This window comes from Cebus imitator, unplaced genomic scaffold (assembly GCF_001604975.1).
Source record: "Cebus imitator isolate Cc_AM_T3 unplaced genomic scaffold, Cebus_imitator-1.0 Scaffold75, whole genome shotgun sequence".
Classification (NCBI taxonomy): Eukaryota; Metazoa; Chordata; class Mammalia; order Primates; family Cebidae; genus Cebus; species Cebus imitator.
In genome coordinates, this window is record NW_016107390.1 from 6,056,911 (window position 1) to 6,077,945 (window position 21,035).

General features: G+C 41.9%; 1 protein-coding gene across 1 annotated transcript in view; it reads left to right on the forward strand.

Moving 5' to 3' along the window:
* Positions 1-13,455: 13,455 nt before the first annotated feature.
* The window catches only part of RGS7 (regulator of G protein signaling 7), a 532,072-nt gene continuing 524,492 nt past the window's right edge, over positions 13,456-21,035 (forward strand). The window contains exons 1-2 of the mRNA XM_037739855.1: positions 13,456-13,772; positions 14,866-14,992. Coding sequence (XP_037595783.1) covers positions 14,915-14,992 — 78 coding nt within the window. The 5' untranslated portion in view covers positions 13,456-13,772; positions 14,866-14,914. The remainder of the gene's footprint in view (positions 13,773-14,865; positions 14,993-21,035) is intronic.

Here is a 21,035-nt window from a genome sequence, read left to right on the forward strand (position 1 = left end):
CACAAACTATAAACTGTATTTTTATTTAATATATCTTGGAGATATTTGTATGTTAGTATATAAACACTTAATTTTTAAAAAATAACTCTACAGTACTTCATTTTATGGATGTCTATGATATAACTAATCAGTTCTCTATTGATGGACATTCTGATCATTTCTAGCACTTTGTTATTACAAACATTACTGCAGTGAGTAATATCATACATATATCATTTTGCATACATGCAAGTGCTATCTGCAAAATGAATTCCTTGAAGATGAATTGTTGACTCCAAAGACAAATATTTAATTTTGGTAAATATTGCAAATCTCCCCACTATAGACATTGTATCCACACACATCTCCAATAGTATGGGAAAGGGCTTATTTCACCATATTTTTGCCAACTCACTGTGTTACCCAGCTTTGAATCTCTTCCAATCTGGTGGAAAATAACATAGTATTGATGTTGTCATTCTTATTATTTTGTTTTGTTTTTTAAATAACAGCTATGTTGGCATATAATTCACTTATAAAATTTACCCTTTTAATCTGTACATCTCAGTAGGTCTTAGAATATTCACAGTGTTGCGCAACCATCACCGCAATATAATTATGGAACATTTTCATCTGTCCAAAAGTAATCCTGTACTCATAACAGCATTTTTCATTCTCCCTCCCCCATCCCTCAGGAGCCATAAATCTACCTTTGTCTCTATAGATTTGCCAAGTCTGGAGATGTCATCATAATTGGAATGATATATCATGGGTTTTTTCACTTTGCATAGTGTTTTCGAGGTTCATTTATTGAACCTTACTATGGTATGTATCAATATTTTATTTCTTTATGGTACTAATTTTTCATTATATGAACATACAGCATTTTATTTCTCCATTCATCAATCAATGGACACAAGTTGTTTCCACTTTTTGGCTACTATGAATAACGCTTCTCTGAACATACGTAAACAAGTTTATGTGGACATATGCTTTCATTCCTCTTGGATAGATACCTAGACGTGAATTCTCGGTCATTTGTTAATTCTATGTCTAACAATTTGAAGAACTGCTGCACTGTATTCCAAAGTGGAAGCACAATTTCACAATCCTTCGATGTATGAAGATTCCAATTTTTTCACATCTTCACCAATACTTTCTAATTTCAGACATCCTAGAGGATGCAAAATTGTATCTCATAGTGGCTTTGATTTGCATTTCTCTAGCGCTAATCATTTTCATATCTTTCCATGTGTTTATTGGCCGTTGACATAGATTCTTTGGCAACTATCCCTCAATTTTTAGTTGATTTATTTGTCTTTTCATTGTTTAATTGTAAAAGTTATATATATGTATATGTATATATATAAGTATATATATATACAGACAACTAAGTATATATATTTATATACTTTTTTGAGATGGAGTCACGCTCTGTCACCCAGGCTGGAGTGCCGTGGCACCATCTCAGATCACTGCAACCTCTGTCTCCCAGGTTCAAGCAATTCTTGTGCCTCGGCTCCCAAGTAGCTGGGATTACAGGCATGTGCCACCACACCCAGCTAATTTTTGTATTTTTAGTAGAGACAAAGTTTTGCCATGTTGGCCAGGCTCGTCTCGAACTCCTGACCTCAAATGATCCACCTGCCTCTGCCTCCCAAAGTGCTGGGAATACAGGTGTGAGCCACCACACTCCACCTGTTTATATATTCTTGATAGCAATTCTTTATCAGATACATGATTTTGAAACATTGTCTTTCATTGTGTGAGTTGTCTTTGTTGAAGAAACCATTCTTTTCCCAGTGAATAGTCATGATTCTCTGGCCAAAAATTAATTGGCCATAGAGATACAGGTTTTGTTTTGGACTCTCAATACTAATTCCTTCATCCATGTGTTTATTCTTATCCCATTGCCATGCTGTCTTGATTTCTGTAGCTTTGTAGTAAGGTTAAAATAGGGAAGTGTGAGTCCTCCAACTTTCTCTTTTTCAAGATTGTTTTGGATATTCTGGGCCCCCTGAATTTCAATATGAATTTTAAGATCAGCTTACAAATTTCTCCCCAAAAGGTGTCTGGGATTTTGATAGGAATTGTGTTGAATCCATAGTCAGTGTAGTTTTAAACTCGATCTATTTATGCATTAGGTAGGACACATTTTTAAGGCCATTTGCTTTGCTTTTTCTAAACTAAGAACTTATATATATTTGGCTCTTTTCTGGTGGGTGTCAGTTCCAGTTCTGTTCTTGCACCACTCAAATTATGTTTGGAAACAAGACTAGAGGGATGGGCATGTTTCATAATTATATAGGAATATTGACTCATATACACTTTTCTCTGTGATTCCCTCAAATGGATTGGGTGCACTGGTGTTATGATAGAGAATATTTATGTTTGAAACAACCAGAACTAAGAAATTAACTGAAATTAACACGAAAAAAAAACTTCACCCTTTTTTTTCCTTTTCCTCAGAAGACAAAGTGGTATTTATTAAAATATCCATGGATTGAAAAATGTACCAAAATAAGTTTCCTTGAAATAGCTAGACAACTCATCCTTGAAAGAAAGTCATTTCACAAGATATATAAATTTCTTCTTCATGAGTATTTTCCTATCATTATTTTTCTTCAGATGTTTTATTTCCCTGTTCTTCATGTAGATAATTTGTAGAATTCTTATCCTCCCTGTTTTAAAAGAATTTTCCTTAGTTTTGTGTATGTTGTCTCTTTCTCTTATCTAGTATGATCTTACAATTATTTATGCTTCTCTTGTATTTTCCAATTTTCTACCTCCAATTTATAGGTCTTACATTTAGCCCAGTCATGTCTCTTGGAAGAAAATAGCTTAAATATACAGCCATGTCTTGGTTAGAGAAATAGCTCCCGGATGTGTCAAGGCCGGAAAATCAAGTGTCACCGTGAGGGCATCCAGTGACAGAAAGGGCCCACGTTCTTCATCCCTTTTGTGTTGCTATAAAGGAACACCTGAGACTGGATCATTTATTGTAGAGAAGAAGTTTACGGCTTGAGAACGCCGGACCGCGCTTGGCAGGAAGTGCTTCCCCATCGGAAGCTGCCGGGCCTGAGAGAGCGGAAGTGCCTCCGCTTTTGGTCTCTCGGGTGTCCGCAGAAGCAAGACGGTAAAGGGAGCGTCGTCGTTTGGAAAGCGTCTCCATGAGAGGAACCCTTGTGCCGCCGCTGTGGCTCTGAGGCCTACCGCCTTCAGAAGTGGACCTGTGGCACATGGGGCCACCCCGCCAAGCGCAAGAGAAAGTATAACCGGCGTGCCGAGGCTGGAAGACGAAGTCCCGCCGGGACTGGTCACCCGAGGCACCTCAGAGCTGCATCCGGCAGATCCAGCATGGAGTCCGCGAAGGAGCGACACCTCAGCCCACGAGGGCAGCTGTTGCGGCAGCCAGTGCATGGTAAGAATTTCGGCGATTGGGCATGCAGTCAATGTCTGGTTAAAAAAAAACAGCAGTTTCTTTGGCTCATGGTTGTGCAGACTGTGCAGGAAGCATGGCGTAGGAATCTGCTCCTGGGAGGGCCTCGGGCTGCCTCCACTCAGGGCAGGAGGCGCTGAGCTGGTGCGTGCGGAGACCGCATGACAAGAGGGAAGCAAGGGAGAAGGAGGTTGTCCAGGCTCTTAACAACCAGCCCTCTAGGGGAACTAATAGAGAACCCATTCATCCCCTTAACCCTGGAGGGCGTTGGTCTTTCATGAGGGATTCGTCCCCAGGACCCGAACACCTCCCGTTAGGCCCCACCTGTAACATTGGTGGTGAAATTTCAACATGAGGCTTGGGAATGACAAGTATCCAAACTATAGCAGCCATCTTGCATACTGATCAAGGGTCAGTGGTCAGTGATTTTGCTGCTCTCTCAACTATGCTAGGAATGAGATGATCAATATTTGAGGGTTTTTGTTTGAAATAGGAATACGTCTTATTCTGTTCACCTGGAGTGCTGAAAGGGTCCATTTTCATTCACTACAAACTGGCTCTCCGTGCCAACGGGCGTTATTCAATTCTTGATCACTGAAGGGCTCTATAGATTGCTAAATGGCTCTGACTGTCCTTGATAATGCATTAGAGAAATGAAAACAGCAGTGGCATTACAACATAGTTAAATTCAACTCATGAGTAAGGTAAGATGACCATGCTTTTCAAGCAGGTTTGCTGTAAGAGCCTCCCGCTGTCTCTTCAAATCTGTCCCTGGGAGCCCCTCATGTTTTGCATCTGTCCAGTCTGTCTCGTCTCTTTAATGTGTGTTGTCCTGGATGGTGTCCCATCATGATTTTTGGTGACAGGCACAGTCTTGCAGAACATGGAGCTAAAGACCCCGTTGGGATATGCCATAGGGAAAGAAGTAATGTATTACCGAGCTTAAATGTGGCATTTCTGCTGGAGAATGGTATGAATGAAATTTTGCTCATTATTTAACATCTTTCTCCTAAAGAGGCCAAAGGAGGCCAGCTTTATACATGTCACTGTGAATCATCTCAGCATCATTCAGAAGTGGTCCCAAATTCAGAAAAGCATTTTAATGGTGATTTTGGCACCATTGGCAGAGAGTACTGATATTTGGCATTTCTGGGTAACCAAGTTCTCTAGGCATTTTTGTTTTAGCAGTTTCAAAGAAAAAGAGTTACTTGAGGTACCGCTGCAGCTATTTTATCAAGAACTCGAGGAGAGAAAGGAACTAACCTCTGTATAGGTCCTCCTATGTGCCACAGACACTGTGCTAGATGACCAAGAGGTAGTATCACATTTGATCCCATGACAGTCCTATGAGGTAGGTTTTATTATTTCCACCTATTTAAAGTAAGAAAACGGATGGTCAGTGAGATTAAGATCACACAGCTCTAACATGGCAGAAGTGGGCTCTGAGTCCTGTTCCAATGGGCTGTTCGTTCCCTCACATGAGTTCACTGTGCCCAGGCCCAGCTAGGACAGAGACATTCTGAGGGCAGTGCTCCGAGTCTTCCTCATGGAGCTCTCCTTTCCAGTGTGCCCTGGTCAGTTCATCAGTGCTCTTTTTGCCAGCCTCATTCAGCCTGTTATGAGTCCAATGAACTGTTACTCGAGCTGCCCGTTTTAGCACTATGTTTTCAAAGCTAAAATGAAATGCCTCTGTCAAATGCTTTGCTGAATAATATATATTGCCTTAATATAGCCCTCATTTGACAGTCTAGAAACCATATTTAAAGAGGAAACGAGGCTAGTCTGGCATAAGGTGTGGTCTGCGAACATTCAGTGGCTCAGTGTTCACCACTTTTCTCTTTCAGGGTTTAAAACTCACCCACTTACTGACTGGTTAAAGCTCAACTTTGCAGCACAGGCTGTAGGTTCTTAATAGTCTGCCGACAAGTTATAGACCAGCCTCGTTTCCATCCTCCAATCCCCATATGTTGCTTCCTCTTTTTGATATCAGCCATCCCCAAATTTTGCAGTCCATCAAACCTTTGCCTCTGTTCAAGCTTCTGCGTTCTGACACGTTATTCCACCCACCTAAAATGCTGTTGCGCTCTTCCTTCTCGTAGTCCATCCAGAAGATCCCTGATCAATTTTTAAAGACCCTGCCAAAATGTCCCCTTTTCTGGGGAAATATGCTTTCCTAACACTTTGTATGCACATTCACTTAGCACATTGCACTACAGTGCTTTACACATCTGTCTGTCCTACCTGCCTCTGCCATGGGAAAGGTTCATTCATTCATCATCAAAGACTACCATGATGCTTGGTATTGTGCAGGAGCTCAGTAAACATTTGTTGGATTCTGTGATACAATTTTTCTGTGGATGGGTTCTGTGGATGGCACCAATCCAGTTTGTACATCCATATTCTCCCTCATTTCAGGCAAATTGGCTCTATTTTACTATCTTTTTTCTCCACCATGCTTTAAAAGTTGCTAAGGATTTCATTTCCAAATTCTCTCAGTGCTGATGGCTGGGACTGCTCTGATTCTGCTGATGACCAGCCTCGAGCACCCTTCTACTATTTCTTCCCTTATTTGAGGTCTCAGTTGCCTCTTAGAGAGTTGCTTCTTCTTGTGTAATGTGAAGAACACCATATCTCAATCTAAAGACTAGGGTTTAGGTCCTGGCTCTGATTGTGTCTTGGTGTGTAACCTGGAAAAAATAAATCCAGTTCACGAAAGCACAATTTCTTCATGGTAATTTGAGAGTAATCCCCTTCATTTTTCTTATTTTATTCTAATTATGTCATCTATCATTTTCAATCTAGACTCTCCTCCTTGGCTGGTAATTTGGAAACCAAATAGGAGATGAGTTCCTCTGTGGTTTTTCACCTTCAGGGGTAATGACTCCTGTCATCCAGCTGCTGCAGCTCTGCTCCCATAAGCTGCCTGTTAAGAGCCCCAAGTGTGGCCTGTTCTTGCTATGCCTTGCCCTTCCATGGTCACACTGCCTCTCTCATCTCTCACGGTGTCATTCAGATCCAGTCACCTGACCTGTTTCTGCACTCTGGCCACCACACACTACCTGCTGGATGGACTGTTTTCCATCATTGTAGCTACAGCTGCTCCCAATATCTGCTCCACAGAAATGGTGGCTAATTTCTAGGCCACTGTATCTCTTGATATGGACAATATGACTACTGCCAGACCGTCTTTCCAAATACTTCATTTGCCTTGGAATAAAAAGATTTTCACAGCAGAGCAAGACAAGGAAGATAATATACATTTTGTTTTATGATTAAGGAAACTGAACCTTAAAATGGTCAAATTACTTGCCCAATGCTATCTTGATTTTAAGCAGTGGAGACAGACCAGAGCTCATACATTTTGATACCTTCTCTAGTGGTGTTCCATTATGTCAAAAGGGAAGGAAGAAGTCTCAACGTTTTTGGTATTCCTTCACAAACATTATACTACTTCTCATTCATAATATATGCTCAATTAATTTGCTCATTAATTAAAAAGTATGTGACATTTTAAAATTGGGTAATTTTGGAAAAACTCAAGATCAGAATTTAAACATTTCAACTGGAAGGAGCCAGAAATAAACTCATGATGAAGACAAATCTTAATTTTTACTTCTTTTTTTTCTTTATCACCTCTCTGACATTAGTATGGAATTTCTAATTAGCAGAAAAAACAGCCACAAAATGGATGAAAGGATAGTAAAAGTGAAGAATAATTCATTAATGAGGGCATTGTGCTGTAAATAATTGAGAGTTGATCACAAACAAGAAGATATTTCTTTGAAACTTGTCATTTGGGGTAAGATTTCCCAAACTATTTTGCTCTTTTTCATGCAGCTTATATCAATCTTAAATCAATTATCTCCTAAAATGCCAATGTAGTATTGTGAAAAACATAATCCCTTTAACATTGTTCTCATGTCTATAGTTGCCCCTGTGTCGCTTAGAATTCTTTCACACAATAAAAGCCTCGAATTAATAAAGTGCTTCTCTTAGAAAATCAAAATGCTTTCTCCATGTTACCATTTAATTACGTCTCAAAGCATTCCTCTGTGAAGTGGGTGTGTGTGTTAGGAAGCGGAATTAGTCTTTCCCATTATGACACATAGGAAACAGCTTGGAAGAGTAGTTCCAACCACAGGGGAACTTGATGCTAATTCATTCTGGTTCAATGTTGTTGACCGGGTTCTTCTAGTATACCCAGTGTTTCAAACAGAATCATGCTAATGGACTCATTCACCCAGTAAATCTGCACATAATTACTGGATGCCTACTACATATCAGATTCTGTTCTAGACATTGAGGATACGGCAGTGTGAACAGAAGAAGAAAAATATCTGACCTTATGGAACTCAAATTTTTCTAGGAGGAGACAGACATCAAACATAGTAGGTAAATTGTACAGTATGTTAGAAGGAGAGAAATGCTCTGAAAGGCAAGTAAATCAGTGTAAGGAGAAAGCAGAGTGTAGGGATGGTACATAGTTTTATATAAGGTAGATAGAGTAGCCCTCACTGAGAGGATGCCATTGGTGCAAGAGCATTCAAAGCAGAGGGATCAGCCAGTGCTAATGCCTGGAGGTGGCAGCATGCTTGGAATGTTTACAGAATCCAGGAGGGCAGTGTGGCTGGACAGATCAAATAAGATGTAAAGGAACACAAACTAGGTCAGACATGGCAGCAGAGTGTTCAAGAAGGGCCTCGTTGGCATTTTAAAGGCTTCTTGCCGTTTATGCAGCATGGGGTGTTTTGGTGGATTTTAAATAGAGAAGGGGCAAGATCACTCTGGCAGCTATTTTGAAAACAGACATAGATGGGAAGGGATACAAGCAGGGATCAGTCAGAAGGTCACTGCCTTCAACCAGGAGAAATTCAAAGGTGCCTCAAAGCTGGGAGGAAACAGGAGATATTGAGAAGAGACCAGATGCTGGATACAGGTTTTTTTTGTTTGTTTTGTTTTAGAGTCTCGCTCTGTCGCCAGGCTGGAGTGCAATCTTGGCTCATTGTAACCTCTGCCTCCTGGGTTCAAGCGATTCCCCTGCCTCAGCCTACTGAGTAGCTGGGACTACAGGTGTGTGCCACCACGCCCGGCTAATTTTTTGTAGTTTAGTAGAGACGGGGTTTTGCCATGTTGGCTGGGATAGTCTCCATCTCCTGACCTTGTGATCTGCCTGCCCTGGCCTCACAGTGTTGGGATTGCAGGTGTCAGCCATGCCCAACCTGGATACAGTTTTTATGTAGATCCAATGGGACTTGTTGGTGGAACTGCACGTGAGCTGTGAGAGGAAGGAAAGACTCTTATTTTCTGAATGAGACTGGGAGCTCCTTGAGGACAAAACTCACCTGTTTTATTTCTTTATGATCTTCATAGAAACCTGAGAAGGCTTCATAGACAATAAATACATGACTAAGTTTTTGTTAAATGAAAAAGGGAAGGAAAAAGCAAGTCTGTATCAATAGACTTGGAATTCCTGTACTCATAATGATTTGTAAAAATAGACACTATTTCCTGAATTTCAAAAAAAAATGTTAAAAATTGCTATTTTTCTCAAGGTTAAAAAAAGAACTGAAGCTAAAAAAAAACTTTAAATGTCTTTATTTGGGCTGCAATTCATTACCTTGATGATGTAACAGGTTTTTTATCTGCTGTTTTGAAGTTCTGTATTATTACCATTTAATTTGTTTGACAAAAATATTCATAAAATACAGGCTTAAAAGAAAAATAGTAAAATGCTGTGGATATAATGATTGGGAATCACATATGCACATGGTTTTTGAAGAAAGAAACAAAACAAAACAAACAAAAAAAACCACTCCACAATATCCATACTTTCTTTTTTTTCTTGTTTACAACATAAAGATCCGCATTATCTAGAAAGCAAGCACAAAAGAGAACACATTAAATTTTATGATGGATTTTTTGAAGATGGTCTAGTCTAATTCACTGTTTATATTTGAAAAACATCAGTCATCAAAACATTAAGGTGATAGACATAATTTTGTTTCCAATACGCAGTAACACAAATTCTGAGTTGTCTAATGAGGCTTAACAAATAACAGTGGAAAATTGTGAAATACGCTATTTCTTGAATCTTCCTTCTTGATATTTGCTTGGCAACAGTAATTAGCCACAAACAATCTTGAGTCATAACTGCCCAGAGAGCACAGTGAGAGGTAGGTGTGTGGAGGGATGGAAGATGAGGGAGAGAACAGAATAAGAGGCACCTTGATGGGGGAACGCTAGCTTTTTTTAAACTCATACTGTTGCTAGGAGGCATTTGTGCATAATTTTTCACAGGGCTTTACAGTCACACACACAGGCATATTTGAGTCAAGGCTTTGATATTAGAAGGTATGTGACCATGGCCAGGTTTCCTAACTAGGACAGTGGTATCTTTACATACCTTATAGGGTAAATTTTGTCAGCTATGGTAAGATTATTTTTAATATGGTTAGAGATAGCAGAAATTCAATACATGATATTTTTATGTCTAGTAATTTTCCCAGTGGGTTTCAGCATTTCCTGCCTTTGCATTGGAATAGAAACTCCTTCACCCTTCATATAGTAGATATTCTGCTTGTCCTTGAAGAGCCAGATTTGAATGTCAATCTCTCCTTCAGTAGCTCATATACTGTCATTCAGTTTTTCACTTACATGTAGCTGTTTGTTTCAAGATCTTCTCTACCTAAGTTGGATTTCTCCTGGAATAGTGAAAAGAACCCAGAAGACTTGGATTTGAGCTCTGCCAGCCACTCTTTCAGAAAAGTGGAACCATTCTGAACATAATGGAATAAGGGATGTATTGTAAGAACTTACACCATTGTTGAGAAAGTTATTTTCCAGAAGAAGGAATTCACAGATCTGAGAAAAGTCACTATGGGATTCCCTGAGGTCCTTGTGTGGATGGGTAAATCAGAGCTTTCAGGGGAATCTGGAAGGCCCACTGCATCCAGGAGGGGCACACTGAGAGAAAGCTAAAAGAATACTCAGTGAAAAGCTTTTATCTGCCTGGCTGCTGCCTCTTTGGATCCATGTTAAGGCCCTTGTGATGAGTGTGTGGCTACTGTTGATCAGCTGTGCTGGAAATTGGGAAGATTGGGTGTGAAGCTGGGGAGAGCCAGGATATGGCAGAACCTTCCAGGTCTCTGCATGTATTATCACAGCAAATACAGAGATCTTGAGAGAGGAATAGAGACTCTTTCACTCTGTTTACCAAATCTTGCACAAATTCCTCTCTGGGACGACGGTACTCACATGCATACAGGCAAGAGGATCCTGAGAAACTTTGTTCCAGCTAATGAAGTTGGTAGAGTACAAACCACCAATGCCACTCCTTGGCTATGTTGGTTGTACTAGGAAGTTAACCCAACCTTTCTGATCCTCTCCTTCCCTATTGTGTTGATGTAAAGGAGGTAACTATTATTCCTACCTCTATAGGATCATTAGTAAGAATTAAATAAGGTAATGTAAAAATCCATTACAAAATACATGGCTGGATGCGGTGGCTCATGCCTGTAATCCCAGCACTTTGGGAGGCCAAGGTGGGTGGATCACCTGAGGTCAGGAATTCAAGAGGTCAGCCTGGCCAAAATGGTGAGACCCTGTCTCTACTAAAAGTACAAAAATTGGCCAGGCATGGTGGCACACACCTGTAATCCCAGCTACTCAGGAGGCTGAGGCAGGAGAATCACTTAAATCTGGAGGTGGAGGTTGCAGTGAGCCAAGATCACACCAGCCTGGGTCACAGGGCAAGACTCTATCTCAAAAAACAAACAAACAAACAACTAAACAATTAAAAATAACAAAAGAATGCATCATACTACTCTTACTAGATACATCCATTCATGTCATTAATGTAGGTTTATTGTGCGTCTACTATGCCCTGGCAACTATACTATGCCTAGGATACAAGGCAGTGGCAATATCTTTGTTAACTGAAAGCTGAATCAGACATAAATAAGATATTCAAGTGGAGATGTAAAGTGAGCACTTGACAGACTGGATTTTAGAGGATAGATCCAGGTTAAAAATATACATTTGGAAGTTATTAGTGTGAAGTAATGAAACACTGAAATGTATGAGCCTGAATCAGGTCACTTTAGGTAATGTGCATGTAAATTGAGAGAAGAGGCTCGATGAGATATCTGAGACATTTCAGAATTTGGGGGTCAAAAAGATAAGAACAAGCAATAAGGGTGAGTAAAAGCAGCCAGCAATATAGAAAGAGAAATAATAGAGAGTGGTGTCCAGGGTTATTTATGCCGAAAAGTCAATTTTTATGACAGCTGAGAATTGACCATCAGCTTAGCACCATGGAAGTTATTTAACAAAATGGAACAGGTTCAAGATGGAATGGAAAGAAAGATTTTGGCATAAAGGGAAGCAGGAAAGTAAGGTGGCAATAAGTGGAAAGTGTGTCAAGAGATATATATATATGTGTTTGTGTGTGTGTAATTGGCTCTATTCTGTTAGTTTGCTGTTGAGAATGATCCATCAGTGCTGTGCTTGGGTACAGATTTCTATGAGCGTGGAAACTTTACCCAGAGATGCAAAGAAGGAGAAAGCCTGCTTCCTTCAGGTGGTTCTCTCTTAAGAGGAAAATGGTCAAACTGAGTGAGCATGCCCAGTAGTATTTGCAAATTTATTAATTCAAGTCACTCAAGTCACATCTTCTCAGGAGTAGACTGAGCAAAAAGGAAGAGAGGGGCTAAAAGGAGGAGAAGTAGATTTCGGGGAGAACAAGAATGTTAAATAAATATTTAGAGACGCCGAAAACAGAATTTTGCTGAAGAAGATTCTAAGTTCCAGAGGATACAGTGGAAAGATGTGGGGAGTTTACACATCTTTGTATACAGTGGGAGACAGGTCAAACCAGAGTGTGTGTAGTTTGGGACAGTATTTCTCCTGCAGTACTTGGAACAGGAGATTAGAGAAATATTTGCTCCTTGAGTGAAACCTGACAAGACCTGCTTGGGGCTGGGGAAATACACTGGTCCACACGGCCCCGTTTCAGTAGCAGTGCTGATCTGCCTAGACTAGGGGGTCAGGAAGGGCTGATCTTGATTATACTTTCCCTCTGTCCCTCCCCCTCCTCCACACCTAGCCCAGCAGAGGAAGGAAAACTAGATTTATAGCTGCCCAGCTCTTCCCCTGGAAGCCAGAGACACAGGTTGCTTGCTTTACTACCACCAACGCAAAAGTGATGTGTCTTCTTCATGTCGTTTGAATCCTTGCAGAAGAATGTGTGGCAGCAATATGAAGGAGGATCAGCCCCTCAGACCCTCTTTGAAAACTGCTAGTGGACAAGGGCAGTGAGGAAGAGGAAAGTTCCTCTGAGCATCTTGTGTTAAAGGGAGAAGCCAGGCCTTGGGGATGTTCCTTCATTTTCACAAGTGGCAAGGTTTTCACCCCTTTTCACCCCCGGCTGGCAGCTTTCAAATTGGTTCCCATTTCTCCAACTTAGGAAGAAGCTGTGAAAGCCGCAGGCAAGCAGGGATGAATGATTCATTTGGTCCTAGCCATTTCCTTCACTACTGGGATGTCTCGGTATCTCTCCACTCTGTTATTTGAGCATAATAATAATAATAATAACAATAATAATAAATTATCTGCTTCTCTAGGACTTTCAGCGGAGTCGTTAGGCACGTGATGAAACCTCGGGTTTCACGGGGCTCCATCCACCCATCCAGCCATCCATCCGTCCATCCGTTCACTCGATCACCCACCCGCCCACCACCCACCCTTCCATCGCGAAGCCTTCCTCCCTTTCCGGCTTACACTGGGCGTTAAACTCCGGTCTCTCCAGGCCTCCGGCGCACGTACACACGCGCGGGCGGGCGGGGTGTGCGGAAGCGCGGGCCGCGCCGGGGGCAGGACTGCAGCCTCCCGCGGGGCGCGAGGGCGGGGAGGCCGGGGAGGCCCGGGCGGCGTGGCGGCGGCCGAGCCGAGCCCATCCGAGCCGGCACCTTCGGACGCCCCTGTCCCACGTGACCGTCCCTCCTCCCTCCTCCCAGTCGCGCGCACGGGCCGGGCGTCTCGACTCCCGCGCGCGCTCGGCGGGTCCCAGTCCCCGAGAGAAGAAGCGGAGGAGGGAGCGAGCCGGCGAGGCGGCCCAGGGGAGCGGGCGCGAGTGGCGGCTGCCGGGGCCGCGTGTGCACGGGCAGCGGCGAGGCCAGGCGAGGCGACGGTGGCGGTCGCCCGAGCGGCGGGAGCCGGGGCGGCGCGGAATCCGCATCCGCCGCGAGTGTGATGAAGCTGCCCTGTCTCGCTGCTCCGCTCGCCGCCAGCTGACACCGCCCGCACCCAGCCCGCCCGGGAGGGGAGACGCCGCGAGGCCGTGACCTTGGCGGAGGAGGTAAATAGGGGAGGCGGGCGGAGAGGAGGCAGCGCCCCCCAGAGCCCTCCCGGCCCCCGGCCCGCACCCAGCCCTCGCTCTGCGCAGCGGGAGCGTCCGCGGGCGCAGGGCGGCCGCCCCCGGGACCCCCGCGCCGGGGCAGGGCTCACGGGCGCCACGGGCGCCGCGCGCACCCCGCGGTCCGCGGTGCTGAAACTGCCGCCCGGCTCCGGCGGCCGCCGCGGCGCGGGGCACAGGCGCGCCTGCCATTTGCTGCTGCCGGGAGAGGGAGCCGGGGGAGCTGGGGCTTGCTTGTCTTCTCTGCGCTTCGGCTGGTGGCTCTGGAGGCTTCTGCACTTAGGCATTTACCCACGGTGCCCCAGGTAATTGCCTGCAGGCTTGACCTCCCGCTCGCTCGTTCTCGTTGCCGGGACGAATTCTGGTGTCTTCTTGCAAAAATTAGGCAGGATTACCTCCTGACTTCCGAAGCGAAGTGGGGAGAAAGGAGAGCAGCCGGTGGCTGGCAGCGCAGTCAGGTGGAAGTAGGCGAAGCATATACTCTGGGTCTGTGTGGGAGACCCGGGGGAATAGAGAGGAAACCCATGCGCTGGAGAAGGACTCCGGGAATGGGCCTCTCCGATGTGCTGCATGTGGGGACGCTAGACAGATAACTGGGAGAAAGTGTGCCACCCTGCCCCCCACCCCCATTCCCCGGTGTTGTGTTGTCTTTCTGCCGTTTTGGTAAAACATCAGCAAGTGCAGATGCAAGTATTGGGAGAGAAAAGAACTCTGTGTACTAGGGAAATGCTAACCATGAGTGTTTAAGGTGAGCATCCAACACTTCTCAAAATGAGTATCCAGAAAATGAAGTCAGCTACAATGATAACCAAATGATATTTCTACCCGGAAGACTGTAGTTTCTTACAATTCCTTGAGGGTATTGTAGGTGTAGACTCATTTTTAAAAAAATCCATGTCCTGTGTCACTTTCTCCAGCCAGCCCCAGTTTGTAAGAACACTCCATGTGGGGTGGGTGCTGTGAATGATGATGAATCAGGGGAGTCCCTTAAGCGCTACCACTGGGATCTCACAGAAGTCTCTCTAACCCTTTGCAGGGCAGACTGATAATTCTTGTATCTGAGAGTGGACCAAGTTTTGGGTGACATGGCGCAGGGGAATAATTATGGGCAGACCAGCAACGGGGTGGCCGATGAATCACCCAACATGCTGGTGTACAGAAAGGTAAGCGTGTCTTCATGTCTTCAGTTTCTTGGAAAACAGGAAACTTCTGGCTTTCTCGATTTTTTCCCTCTAGATCAGAATATGTGTCAACTTTGTGGCCTTGTGGATTCCCCAAATCATCAGTGATTACGTACTATATACGTGAAAGTGATCTGATATTCTCAAGTGATGCATACGTGGAGAAACACAGTGAAGTAAATGAGGCCTCACATGTTCCCTGCTGGTTTTGCATAGATTATTCTGTCATGAGCAATAACAGCAAGTTTGGGCATTCCGGATATTTTGGTTGTTACACACATGATTTAATAGCATCCATAATAATTTTAGAAGCTTTTTCTTATACTCCCCTCTAAACATTTAGGTTATAATAATTACATAAGCGAATCACATTTCAGAAATAAAAATAGACCACTTTGCAGTTCTGTGGCAAGAGAGAATGTGTCTGTGTAAATGTATGTGGTTTAATAATTTTCCTCTTGACTAAACAATTCTAGTCTTTTTTGTCTTAGCCTAAATTATTTTTTACTTTCTGGTATTTTTATGATTTGAGGTATTTACGGGTATTTATATTCTAGTACCATATGTAAATCATTAAATAATATTTATCTTCCAGAGTTTTTTTTTTTTTTTTTTTTTTTGGCCACAAATAGATTTGACAGCTTTATAGATTCTATAGCAATGCTATTGGCAACAAACTTTTAGACACTGAGCAACCATAATAAAGATGCATTTGAATATTTTGTGTGCTTTCGAGTGGTTGCGTAGGCTATCATCAACAATCTTACTAAAATTAGGGATGCAGCATTCTTCTGCACCAATCATTTTTATTGCATTGTATAGATGATTTTTTAAAGTATATTATCTGGAGTGCTTATTGGGCAAGGTTTCTTTAGTCACCACTAACAGTGGTAAAAAAGGAAGTCGTGCTTTGAAACACCCCAAAATTGTTACAGGTTTTAATTAGAGAGAGCCCATTGAAGAGTTCAGGATGCTTGCATTTATTTATTTTTCAGCAAGAGGATCAGAGCTGTTTATGAATAAAGATTAAAGACTATGTGCTACTTTAACCTGCACTAAATCAAAACTTTTCATCCATGTAGCCATCCATAGGAATATTGCTGTGGCTTTAATGGGAAGATGCATGGGCATCCCGGCACAATGCTAACTGTTTCATTCTTTAGCCTTGGTGAACAGTACTACATTGTGTACCTATGAATACATTTATATGAGCCTGAGAGAAAACAGTATGATAGGAAAGATAACTCAGGACTCAGTTGTCTGTATTAGTCTTAAAGCATTCCAACTGCATAAGTCAGGAAAATAATCCCATTGCATTTAAATTATTAGCATTGTATTTTAAGTTGATTGAAATGACTGGATACTTGTCTATTCTATTTAGAGTTGGTTTTGGAAAGAAATATTTTGGGGGCAGTTGGGTGGTTTTAAAGAAGTCATATTTTGTATTGTTTGGTAAGACTGAATATTGTAATATGCAAGCTGTGAGAATTTTGAATTCTATTTTATGGGTGTCTGCGATGTGAAGAGTTAGTATTTTGGTTGGAAGATTATAGTAGTAAGCTATTTCTGTTTGGCTAAACAATTGTATTCCCTCTCTGTTTCCCTTTAAAAAATTAAGGACTGAGTGCATCGGACACCTAGTAGTTGTCTTCATTAGAAATGAGCTAAATATGCAGCAACTAGTGTGTGTCATTCAGTCAGTTATTTTGAGAACGAATAAAATAAGAAGACAGGGATTTTAGAAATATTATTTGACTGTTTAGTGTATCTGAGCCTCTATTGCCAATTTTGAGTTTATACAGTGTTGTATAGCATCAAATCGCCATTAATTCTACTTTTAAGTTATCAGACTGTAATGATTTCAGGAAGAGAGTGCACTACCTCATTTTTTAAAGCGTTATTATTTTGTCAGTTCAGCTTGGAACTGCATGTGCTACTCATTTTTCCCTTCCTTTCTTAGCTGTTTGCTTAGGGTTAGTGATCACATATAATTTACTTTTCAAAGAAAGATTTTCCTGATAAATTATTATTGGAAAAAATAACTCCTTTCAGTAAATTTTACTCTTAATGCTTACCTGTGGATTGTCTGTCTATTCTTGTATTCTCTGATCATATTTTTTTTGTTCTTCTTTGTGGTAGAAATAACAATATGTAAATATCAGAGAATGTATAAAGAGACACAGAGTTCTTGTTTGTTATTTGCTAGTTATCAGGTCAAATGGCCTATGTCTGTGCATAGACATAGATTGTGACATCACAAATTTTATGTGTCTGTTATGCTTCTATTTTTTGTATATGGGCTTTCCATTCAGTCTCTTCTCAGTAGAGCCAACTTTTAATGTGAAGAACAACAAAATAATTGGAGAGGGGTGTTGGTTGAATATGTGTGTTAGGATATTTCAACTGCTCCACCTTCACAAAAGAATAAACACCAGATTGTAATGCTTATTAATCAGGAAGTCCATCAAAGACTTAGAAAAGGACTTCATCTCCAATAGGACATTGCTTAGTAACAGTGGAGAGAAAGGATAGGGAAATTGCTGTTCTAGCGACTCATGCTCGTTTTCCCCTTCTGCCTCACTGTTGAAGCATACCTCTTGACAGTGTGTTCTGAACTGGCAGCATTCATGGTGTTTCCCTCCCCGTGACACCTCCTGTTTACTTATTGCTTATGACTCTGATGATGTGCACACACTCAAGATATGCATGTGCTGTTTCCATTTTATCTTCGTAGGCTGTTGGTTTCCAAAGTGGAATACAGAGGAAAGCTGGGATGTGTGAATTTCTTGTGTGTGTTTGATGTCTCTCTCATTATCCTCATACAAATTATAGGAATTTTTCCAAATCTCAGAAAAATTCTTGGGATCTTTTTTTCCATGGAGAAGTCTATAGGGATCTTATGGAAAAAAATGTACAGGATAAAACTCTGATTGTTAAGGTAGAGTGGATGTCACCATATTGAAGGGCACAGGTGACAGTAATGCTGCTTCATGATCCAGATTAGGGTTGCTGCTTGCAAGTCAGTTTCAGATGTTGGCCAGTAGCTTTTTGGCATAATACAGGGCGTCTCGGTAGAGTTCGTTTGATGCCAGAGACACATTTTAAAAATACGTACGGGCGAAGTATTTGCCTTATCAATTCTTCTATTGAGAATGCTGTCTTTTTCATAAGCAGGTGATTAAATTACAATGGTTATGTTGTTTTATGTACTTGATGACATCTTATTTAAAAGCACATAAAATTATGAGACTTGACTGCTTTTATTCCTGGCACTTTTTAGGCCTCCTTCAGGCAGGACCTTAACTGGATTAGAACTAGAAGTAATCAACTTCCTTAAGAAGAGACCTGACTAGCTCCAACAAGTGTTGGATTCAGATCAGCTTTTTGAAGAATCTGTAGAGGTGACAAGTCAGAACTCAATGTTATTTGGTGTTGATGGATCTTAAACACTACCCCCTCTTTTGGATGGCTTTGGACAAAACTCTCATTTGTGGGAACGGCAGTGGCCGTAAAGAACAACTGAGTACAGGGAGAGACATTCCAGATTTGGTGTCTGGCCAGCATGCTGTCCACTAGACAGTATACATCACTTTTAGTCCAGCAGTTGACATTCCTGCATTTGAAAAACAAACTCTCTAGGGCACCTTGGGGCCAGTGCTTCAAATTGGCTGGAATGCTGGCTTCTCACTAGCAAGACTCTTCAAAATGTCCAATACTTTCTGATATTATTGCAGCAATCATTTATGCTCAAGCTGTCAGAAAAGAAAATGAAAATGTTTTTCCTCATTCATTATCTTACTGCAGTAAACATGGCTTTGGAAATAGCAAACTTATCAAGTTCACTGTTCCTCCCCCTCCTCTTTCCCCTTGTCTTTCTCCTACTCCTGTTCTCTCCTCCATTCTACTCTCCTGTCTCTTCATCCTTATATAGTTGCTTGCTTTGCATTTGTTTGCTTTTAGCTTTTCTTTTCAGACTTAAGGTTGAAGACATAATTTACACTGTTTATTTATTGTAAAGGAGAAAGCAATGTCTTTGGGAGAAGAGAATAGATGCCAACCTTGTTACCGGTGAAGCTCAGGACTTGGATAAATCTTTCAAATATGGTATCATGTGGTGGTACTGGCAACAGGTTATTATTTTAGGGTTAAGATTGTTCCATTCTGTTTTTTTTTTTTTTTTTAAAGTCAGGGTCTTGCGGTGTTGACCAGGCTGGAGTGCAGTGGTGCAATCATAGCTCACTGTAACCTTGAACTCCCGGGCTCAAGCTATCCTCCCACCTCAGCCTCCCGGGTACCTGAGACTACAGGTGGGTGCCACGATGCCGGCCTAATTTTTTTTTTGTTTTTTCTTGTAGAGATGGGGTCTCACTATGTTGCCCAGGCTGGTCTTGAACTCCTGGGCTCAAGCAATCCTCCCGCCTCAGCCTCCCAAACCGCTGAGATTACAGTTAAGAGTCATAGCGCCCAGCTATGACTGTTCCATTCTTGAAGAGCAAGATGAGACCATTGGCTTTTCTTATATAAAGTCACAATGAGAGCTGTCAGCCAACCAGGAAGAGTATTTATGCTGATTGACTTGACCTAAACATTGTCTTTGAAAGCTGCTTCTAAAGTCAGTCTGCTCTGTGAGAGGAGACATACCTACCAGAAAGAGGAGTGGCTTGATCTCTTCTTTGGAAGAGCCTGGGCCACAGGCATTACTAGTCTCTTAGTGGTGAGCTGGCTGACATTTTCTGTATTAACTCAACTCAGTGGATTTGTTAGTACAGGATTGCCCATCTGGTCAACCTTGAGGGTGTTGATATTTCTCGCTTAAATCCCCATTGTGAAAAATAATATTTGACTTTCCTTTTTTTTTTGAGATGGGGTCTCATTATGTTGCCCAGGCTGGTCTTAAACTCTTGGGCTCAGGTGATCCTCCCACTTCAGCCTTCTGAGTAGCTGGCATTGTAGGCGTGTGCCACCGTGCCTAGTTGATCTTTAGTATTTTCGAACCTTAGTTTTCTTAATCTGCCTGGGTTTACTACCTGTTAGCAGAGTGAGGAATATGTACAAGTGACAACAAGACCCACTAGAAAAAGAAAGAATGTATGTAAAAGATCATTATGAAAGTCATGGTCCTTTTAAGCCCTCAGATTTCCAAATTAAGGGCTCAGATGGGAGGCAGGCACTGACAGAAGTATCTTGCCATTTCTGAAAAATTTTTAAATGGAGGGTCTTTTGTAAATCAGATTATTTGAAAGAAACTTTCTGAACCAAGGGATGTCTACTCTAAACATATTCAGACCTGTGTTTTCCACAGTGATACTCATAGTGACTTGTGCCCTGAGAGAAGATAGGACCATCATTGATATTTCCGCAATGATATTTCTTGATGAGAAGTAGATAGAAGGATTTTATGAGTAATAATTTAATGATGAATTTTGGATAGTAGTTGAGTTTAGAGCAGGAGAGTCTTTCAGGGTTGAGCTCTTTCCTCACCAGTTGTTGTTTGTCAGTGCTATTTGTGGGATTACAATAAGGATTTGTGGTCTGAATTTTATTTCTTTTATTTCCCACTTCCAATCTCCCTGAATCTAATTGATCAGAGGAAAGTGCAGATGTGCATAAGAGAAGCCCTCAAGGGATTTTATTACCTTCTAATAGCCTCTGTGGTTCTAGTGAGTGATGGAAAGTAGGATATTTTTAGGAAGTGTGGGTGACAGAATGTGATCACTGCAGAGAAAGTGGAAATATTTTGAATTTGGACAGTTTAGTGACTTAAATGTTAAGTCTCCTTGAAAACAGGATTGTGGAAAACAAGCAACACGAATAATTGGTCCTTGCTTTCCACTTCATGACAGTGATAAGGAGGCATATGAATGTCAGGGATGTGCAGGCTTCTAGCCTACAAAATATCAACCTAATTATAAGATCATTGTAAATGATAGAGTGGGTGCCCAGTTCCTTAGGAAACAAAGGCCCACTTCTTTCTGCAATTTGTCCACAGCAATGCAGATTTAACTTGCCTTCTTTTTAATGCCCT